The 9,063-nt window shown below is 55.0% G+C and overlaps 1 protein-coding gene across 1 annotated transcript in view; it reads right to left on the reverse strand.

Moving 5' to 3' along the window:
* The window catches only part of PEDS1 (plasmanylethanolamine desaturase 1), a 29,925-nt gene extending 21,125 nt beyond the window's left edge, over positions 1 to 8,800 (reverse strand). The window contains exon 1 of the mRNA XM_017888144.1: positions 8,518 to 8,800. Coding sequence (XP_017743633.1) covers positions 8,518 to 8,638 — 121 coding nt within the window. The 5' untranslated portion in view covers positions 8,639 to 8,800. The remainder of the gene's footprint in view (positions 1 to 8,517) is intronic.
* Between the last annotated feature and the right edge of the window lie 263 nt (positions 8,801 to 9,063).

The raw sequence follows: 9,063 nt of genomic DNA on the forward strand, positions 1-9,063 counted from the left end.
TGGGAGGCTGAGGCAGGAGAATGGCGTAAACCCAGGAGGCGGGGCTTGCAGTGAGCTGAGATCCGGCCATTGCACTCCAGCCTGGGCGGCAGAGCGAGACTCCATCTCAAAAAAAAAAAAAATACAAAAATTAGCCGGGCATGGTGGCGGGTGCCTGTAATCCCAACTATTCGGGAGGCCAAAGCAGGAGAATCACTTGAATCTGGGAGGCGGAGACTGCAGTGAGCTAAGATGGCACCACTGCACTCCAGCCTGGGCAGCAGAGTGAGACTCCATCTCAAAAAATAAAAACTAAAATAAAAATAAAATAAATAAAAGGGGTTAGGCCCAGTGGCGTACTCCTGTAATCCACTCTGGGAAGCTGAGGCCAGAGGACTGCTTGAGCCCAGGAGTTCAAGACCAGCTTGGGCAACAGAGCAAGACCCTGTCTCTATTAATAAACAAAACAAAACAAAACAAAAAATTTTAAAAATTAAAGGAAATATGGCTGGACGCAGTGTTTCATGCCTGTAATCCCAGCACTTTGGGAGGCCGAGGCGGGCAGATCGCCTGAGGTCAGGAGTTTGAGACCAGCCTGGCCAATGTGGCAAAACCCTGTCTCTACTAAAAATACAAAAACTAGCCAGATGTGGTGGCAGGCACCTGGAGTCCCAGCTACTCGGGAGGCTGAGGCAGGAGAATTGCTTGAACCCAGGAGGCGGAGGTTACAGTGAGCTGAGATCACGCCACTGCACTCCAGCCTGGGTGACAAGAGCGAAACTCTATCTCAAAAAAAAAAAAAAAAAGGCCAGGCACGGTGGCTCGCGCCTGTAATCCCAACACTTTGGGAGGCCGAGGTGGGCAGATCACGAGGTCAGGAGATGGAAACCATCCTGGTTAACACAGTGAAACACTATCTCTACCAAAAATACAAAAAAATTAGCTGGGCATGGTGGCGGGCGCCTGTAGTCCCAGCTACTGGGGAGGCTGACGCAGGAGAATGGCATGAACCTGGGAGGTGGAGCTTGCAGTGAGCCGAGATTGTGCCACTGCATTCCAGCCTGGGCGACACTGTGAGACTCCATCTTGAAAAAAAAAAAAAAAAATTAAAGGTAATAAAAACACCATGTAGGTGACACAGAACATGTGACTAGGGTATACCCCAGGCAGCTGCTCCATAAGGCAGAGAAGACCTTTAATGACAATAATTTGATCATGGGTGTTTAAAATATACTGACAAGTTACTACATGTCAGGCGCCTGCTGAAGTGATGTCCTTTTGCAGATGAGAAAACTGACCACTAGAGTGGTCAAGGAAGTAGCCCAAAGCCACCCAACTAGTCAGCAGAGACCAGAATTCCATGGCCAGAGGTCTGGCTCCTAAGATCCTGCTCTCGCCCCGCTCCATCTTGTTCCTGCTGCCCCTGGTCCCTCCCTCTATTCCCCATCACCTTATCACCTTGATGACATTCTGGGTCAGGAGTCCAGGCCCCCTTAAGCAGCGAGGCCAGGCAGGTCCCTGTGAAGGGGTCAGGGCCAGAGCAGGTGAGAAGGGCTCCTCCCGCGTCCATCCTCTCTTCTTTTTAGGGCTCTGTGCATGCTGTTCCCTTCACTCCCTGTGCACTTGACACTGCTCCTGCCGATCTCACCCTGGAAACCTCCATCTCCAGGAAGCCATCCATGATGCGTCCTCTGACCCCACACTCCCCCAACACGAGGCCCATCGCTCATGCCTGTGTCCTTGTCTACGTTTGTCTTCCCCTACCTAAATGTGAAGTCGGGAGGCCCAGAACCACGTCTGGCTCACTCACCAGGGCCCTGACACTCAGTAAATGCTTGCAGAATGAGCATTTGGGAATGAAATTCCCAACCACAATCCTAACGAACAACTCCACAGCTTTGTGTCTGGGTGCCACTTACCGACATACCTTGGGAAGGAAGTACTGGGTTCCCCATTTGTCATGATAGGTAAACTGAGGCTCAGGGAGGGAGAGGGCCTCGTCCAGGTCACACAACAGCAAGCTGCTCCTGACCTACCCCGAACCAGAATCAGGACAGCTGCCCTCCCCTGGCCCATGAAAAGACCAAGGCTCAGAAGGGGAAGGGAAGACACCAGGGTTACATCCCTTTGGTCCCTTTTGTACAGAAGAGGACACTGAAGCCCAAGAAGGCAAAGGACCTCAACAGAGGTCACATATCAGAGGTCACAGGGGCCTAGATCTCCTGGTTTCCCAATTCTCAGGCAAGGGCTGTTTCCCTTAAGCCACACAGCACCCCCACTGCCCGGCAGCTGCCCCAGCCTGGGGATCACTATGATCAGGCCCAGCAGGGCCTTCCCCTTTCTGGTTCTTGTTTGTAGCCAAGGCCCAGGGCTCAGAAGCAGAAAGCCCCGAGCGGCTGAGGTGGGAGGACATGGAGAGGCGGTGAGAAGGAAAGAACAAGTGAACCCTCCCGATGGACCTACCCGCCTGCCCCACAGCACACTGGGACAGGAAGTGGGCAGAGCCAACTGCAACACAATCAAATAAGTTACCCTAACAATGGCTGACACCCACTGAAGCCTGTCATGTGCTGGGGTGTGGCCCATATCGGAGACGTTGCAAACTGGCTCCCTCTGACATTTTGCCCTCAGTTTTAAAAAGTGAACTAAATTTGAAAATCATGTAAAATTCCTAGTTTCCTGCTTCCCTCAATAACACAGGGTTCTGGCCACTCTAGGCCTGAACAGTAATAGCTGCCCCCATCCGATGGGATATGAGCTCCAGGTTCACCCTGGTCCTCTCCCTTCCCTGGGGTCTCACACTGGGTGGCCAGATTTGGTGGTGGCCCTGGCTGGGCCCCTGTAGTCAACTGAGTTTTTGAGCCCGAGGCACAGTCTCTCATTCAAGTATCAGGCCCTCAAGGAAGGAACTGAGTGATCTCATTTCCTAGACAAGGAAACTGAGGTTCAGAGCTGGGTTTGGATCCCAGACTCATCAAGGAGACATGTTAGCCTGGATGTTAAGGGCTGTCCTGAAACCAAAGATGATCCAGCTGTCTCCCCACGCCATGGAGAACGTCCTTGAAATCTGAATATTTTTCCATCTAAACTCCATCTCTCTTTGGCCTCTGGAAGCTGGATCCTTCTGCATACCAAATACCTTAATTCTGATCCATAAAAAATGCATACACAATGGCCAGGTGTGGTGGCTCATGCCTGTAATCCCAGCACTTTGGGAGGCTGAGGCGGGCAGATCATGAGGTCAAGAGTTAGAGATCAGCTAACATGAACATGGTGAAACCCCGTCTTGACTAAGAATACAAAAATTACCCAGGCGTGGTGGTGTGCACCTGTAATCCTAGCTACTCTGGAGGCTGAGGCAGGAGAATCGCATGAACCCCAGAGGCAGAGGTTGCAGTGAGCCAAGATTGCACCACTGCACTCCAGCCTGGGTGACAGAGCGAGATTCCATCTCTGGGAGGGGAGGTAAAAACATACACAACCTAAGTAGCTTTCACTGAGGAACTAGAACATGCCAGGTACAGGGCTAAGGTGACCTCAGCACCCCTCATCACCTCCTGGGGCTAGGGACCCTCTGTCCCATCCTTCAGAGAGAGAAGCTGGGCCTGGAGAGGTGAAGGCATTTGTCCAAAGTCACTTGAGGGTTGCCAAAGTCACAGCATGGACCATCAGCCTGGTAGGGCCTGTGGGATCAACTGGCCTAAACTGTGTCACTTAACAGATGGGCAGACTGAAGCGGGGTCGGGGAGTGTGGCTGCTCAGGACACAGGAGGCCTGGGCTGTCCTGGGGCTGTAGTGCTGACGTCCTGCTTCTAGAGCCAGCCCCTGGCTTGGCAGGGGTTGAAGATCTGAGCCAATAGTAGTGGCCACTTGTTGGCCAGAGGAAGGGCTGGCCTCGTGTGGTAGGTATGGAGAGCTAGGAAGAGCAGGGGAGGGCTGGGATCATGCCTTTGTCATCCTGCTTTCCAAGTGACAGGCTGCAGTAAAAGGCTGGGCGGGACCAACTCTTCTGGTTCCAGGTAGAGACAAGCCCCAAATAAGCTGAACTTCGGAGGGCCCCTGGCCTCCAGCAGACCCTCAGCCTCAGGGAGATGGGGTACAAGAGGTAAAGAGAAGGCGGGAATGAGAGATGGACAGAGGGACAAATATGAGATGAGAGACAAATAAGGAATCAGAGCCACGGGAAGATGAGAAACAGGCTGAGTGTGCGGCTCATGCCTGTAATCCCAGTGCTTTAGGAGGCCAAGGTAGGAGGATCACTTGAGGCCAGGAGTTGGAGACCAGCCTGGGCAACACAACCAGATCCTGTCTCTACAAAATAAAATAAAATTAGCTGGGCGTGGTGGCTTACACCTGCAATCTCGGCACTCTGGAGACCGAAGTGGGAGGATAATTTGAGCTCAGAAGTTTCGGGCTGCAGTGAGCTACAATCGCTCCACCGCACTCCAGCCTGGGTAACAGAGCAAAACCTTGTCTCAAAAACAAACCAAAAAAATGAAAGAAACAAAGATGAGAAACAGACAAAATGAGCCAAAAACAGAAGGCCCATCTGGGGGACTGTGAACCCCTGGGCTCAGCTTCGGGAGTACAGGCCAGGACTCTCACCCAGTACTCCTGACACCCTCCACCCTTCCCCTCCCCCGGTGCCAAGAGCCTCTGTAATCCCCAGGGCAGGGGGCACCAACAGTTAGCCTGGGTTGGGGACAGGTGGATCAAGGACCCTTCAGGCGGCACCCTTGAAACCTGGGGCACCTGAGAAGCAGCACACACACGGCCAGATTTCAGCTGGGACCTTTTGGGAAGTTGGACACCCGCCTTACCCTCCGGCCTGCCAAGCTGGCCAGGCCCTTCACAAATCCTGACATCTGGCATGAGGTGGGCTGCTGCTGCGAAACTCAAGCTTAGAACAGGACCCTTCATGGCTCCCAGGTCCCACAGGACCAGGGCTCAACCTCTAGGCCAGTTGGGGCCTGCAAAATCAGGCTGCGGTTGCCTCCCTGCTGCACCTGTCACCATTCCCTCAGCCCCATGCTGCTCTGGTACAACTACTCACAGTTCCCTACACACAGAGGCCCATTCTCTGCCACCTGCCCTGCACACACGCTGTTCTGATGATCTGGAATACTCGCCCCCGCCTCCCACACATTCACCCCTGGCTGGCTGACTTCCATAGTGAAGAGTAAGAACATAGGACCTAGAGCATCCACTCCCTGCCCAGTCCCGGGTTCCAGGCCTAGGCCTGCTGCTGCCCGGTGCCCCGCCCTATGACCTCAGGCAGTCTCTCCCATTTTCTAATTCTCAGGAAACGTTCCGACAAAAGTGGACTGGGTGCTCGTGAGGGGCCAAGCACTTCAAGCAAACCAAATAGGTTCAGTCCCTGTCCTGCTGGCCTTCCCATCAGGCGAGGGCAGATGTGGGCCTAACCCCAATCAGGGTGAGCTTTAAGAAGAGTGTGCATGGGGTGGGGGTTGGGAGGGGTTGCAGCCTCCTCCTCTGTGAATGGGGTTAATATCAGGGTACAGCTCACACAGTTGCAGTAGGGATGCACTGAGAGCAGTTGAGGAACATGCCAGCACAGTGAGGGCTCAATCACTTGGCTATGTTGATTGCTATGATTATGACTGTCAACTTTCACAGTGCCAAACCACCTCCGGCCCCAGTAATCTCAAACATTCCGCTCCTAGAACCCAGGAACTTCTCCCACTCTTCCCTCCAGCCTACGTGTGTCCTCCATGTTCCCTAAATATGACTGGCAAGCTCCCACCTCAAGGTCTTTGCATTTGTTGTTTCCCTGGTCTGGACCAACCCTTCTTCAAATATCCTCAGGGCTCCCTCCCTCGGCCCTTCCTCCCTTCAGGCCTCCCTTCGAATGTCACCTGCTCAGGGAGGCCTTCACGCCCCCTCCCTAAAATGTCATCCCGTCCCCAACATTTCAGGTCCCCCTCTCCTGCTATATATTTGCTCCACAGCGCTTGCCACCACTGGGCATGTGAGACAGTTATTTGTCAAGTTTATTGCCTGGCTATCTACTAAAATGCCAGCTCTGTTTTTTTCTTTTTCTTTTTTTTGAGACAGAGTCTCGCTCTGTCATCCAGGCTGGAATGCAGTGGCGCGGTCTTGGCTCACTGCAACCTCCGCCTCCTGGGTTCAAGAGATTATCCTGCTTCAGCCTCCCGAGTAGCTGGGATTACAGGGGCCTGCCACCATGCCCAGCTAATTTCTGTATTTTTAGTAGAGTTGGGGTTTCTCCATGTTGGCCAGGCTGGTCTCGAACTCCTGACCTCAAGTGATCCACCCAACTCGGCCTCCCAAAGTGCTAGGATTATAGGTGTGAGCCACCGTGCCCAGCCAGCTCCATTTTTTTCTGTCTTGTTCACCACTCTGCCCCCAGAGCCTAGAACACGGGCTAGAAGATAGGTGTTCAATATGCATTGAGCCTGGTCTCTCATTTTATCAGGCCCAGAGGGGTCAAGTACTTCCCCAAGATCACAGTGAGTGGATAGAAGCAGAGAGGCCAGTGGAAAGGAAGTTGGAGAAACCAGTTTGGCAAGTCTCCTCCCCTACCTCCAGGTCTGGAGGACATAAGAGGCCTTGACTGCAGATTTGGGGCACCAGGCTGTCTGCAGACTGTGATTCAGGCATGGCTGTTCTTCAGAGAGTGAAGCCCACTTGGGGAAACCAGAAATGGACAAATATGCAATTGATCACGGTGGGGTGGGGAGACAGCAATGCCTGGGGAGGCTCAGAATGCCTGGGAATGATTTGGGCTGTCTGAAAGTAGGTAGGGTTCACAGGAGCAGGCAGAGCTGGACAATAAAGAGAGAGGCCCTTGAATCCTTATCCCCAATTCCCAGGTGGGGAGTTTGAGGACCAGAGAGGTGAGGTGGATCCCCCACAGCAAAGGTCAGACTACTGTTAACAACAGGGAGTGCCTACTGAATGTCAGGCGCTGCACCACAGTGGACGATCTCATTTCCACTTCCTAACACAAAGGGGCAGATAAACTTTAACTTGCAAGGAAACCAAGGGGAAACAGACGGAAAATGGCTTGGACCAGGTCATACAGCTGAGTAGTAGAGTCAGGATGTTAACCCTGGCCTACCTCCAGAAGAGCAGGAGGTTGTAAGTCCGTAGGCTGGGTGCCTTGGGTACAGGCCTGAAGAAACCATAGCGGCATGGACCAGGTGCCCAAGTCAGGAGTAAAAAAATCACATACAGAGAATGGAGTGGTCTAGGACCCAATGAGGAATCGCAAATGGCCCATGGCCATGCCGCCTTTTAAGGAAGAGACAGCATGGAACCCAGGCCAGTGAGGGTGGAAAGCTAAGGTGCTAGTGACCCAAGCCCACTCCAGGCAAGGGCTGCGTGTGGTGCTTGGTGGCTGCCCCACAGCAAAAGGAAGAATGTTTGACAAACAAAGCTCGATGCGATGGTGACACCTAGGCAGAGGTGCCTCCCAGTAACCTGAATCTGGAGTTCTCAAAGGCGCTTCCTTAACTCCTGGGGACACAGGGCCCTTCTGAAGCCAAACAATAAAACTCCTAAGGCTCAACATAGGAGTCAGAGAAGGTGGGGGTGCCCCAGCATGCTTGCTAGAGCATATACAGTGAGCAAAGCAGGAAGAAGCTAGGGAGAAACCGTGGCCGGAGGGAAAGGGGCAGAGGGAGAGGTGAACTCCAACTTGTGATCTGGTCTGGGGAATATGGGGGTTCCAGTCCCAAGTCCTAAGGAAGGGGCGAATACAAGGACGTGAGGAAAGGGCAAGAGCTGGAGTTGGGGCTTATGTACAGGGGAGCTTACACTGGGGTACGTTCAGTCCCTTCACTGCCTGGGATCCAGGAATATGGGTTAAGGACTGATGCTCTCCACTGGAGGGTTGAGGAGAGGATATCGGTCTGTAGCCACTAAAGCTATCACTAGGATGGGGTTTTGGGGGAAGGGTGTGGGGGGTACCGTGCAGCTGGAAGCCCCTGAGTTAGGGTTCCCTGGGCAGAAGGGCTGACATTCCCAGGTTAGGGAAGTGAGGTCATTGTCTGCAGCCCAGGGCCTGGGCTAGGGCACAGAGGAGGCACTAGGGTGTAGATTCCAGATCTGGGGAACCTGGGATGAGGTGTGACTTTTAGGGGCCTGAAGGCAGTGCTTATAGCTGAAGGACAGCTTTGGGCTTGGACTGGGTCCTGCAGGGATGAGGGGGTGGGGTTCTAAGTCTAGGAGCACTCTTCGCAACCAAGAATGCCCCGGGGCTAGGATTCCGTATCTGCGGGTCCGATGGGAGCTCCATTTGTCGCCCAGGAAGCTCATGGTAGTTTCTTGAACCAGGGAGTGTCTTTGCAACCAGGAAACCCCGGGGCCAAGGTTCTGGCTTGGGTTTGGAAAGGACGCTGGGGTGGTGTCCCCGAACTTAGGGGCGCTATTTGCAAGTTAGACACCCAGGCTGGAGTTCCGCATTTGGGCCCGAGGTTGGGGCTCCAATCTGGGGTCGCTGTCCACAGCGGGGGCTGGTGACCGCAGGCCTGGAGGGGGGCCCGGAGGTCTTACCTGGCGAGTAGAGCGCAGCCAGCTCGCGGGCCCCAGCGTGCTGCGCGCCCCAGCGGCAACAGGACGCCTCGTCCTCGTCCAGCTCCAGCTGCTGGCCCGGCCCATCCTCGGCGCCCGCCATGGCCACTCACCCGACCGGCCCGCTGCGCTCTGCTAGCGGCGGCGGCGGCCAGGGCCGCGACCGCGGCCGAGATCAGCGCGCCCAATGACCCGGCCAGCCCGGGCCGGCCGGCGCCCGGCGCGGGGTCGCTCGCCGGGCCACGCGTCACAGCCAATCGGGGCTCGCGCTGGAGCCGCGCAGGCCAATCGGATGCCTCTGAGCCGCAGCCAACCGCCGCGAGCCGGAGGATGGGCCGCAGCTGGATGCAGCTGGGCGCGGAAGCGTGGGGCGGAGGCGCGTGCCCGCCTGACCCGCTCAGCCGCGGCCGGGTTCCCGGCTCCAGCCCACCCGGAGCTGGCGGCGCGTCGCCGCCCACCTAGGCTTCGGTTCACAGGCCCTTGCAGTGGGCCGAGGCTGGGACCAGAAATGGGCACTTCTTGACCCCG

The sequence above is a fragment of the Rhinopithecus bieti genome, unplaced genomic scaffold (assembly GCF_001698545.2).
Source record: "Rhinopithecus bieti isolate Rb0 unplaced genomic scaffold, ASM169854v2 scaffold_15834, whole genome shotgun sequence".
Lineage (NCBI taxonomy): Eukaryota > Metazoa > Chordata > Mammalia > Primates > Cercopithecidae > Rhinopithecus > Rhinopithecus bieti.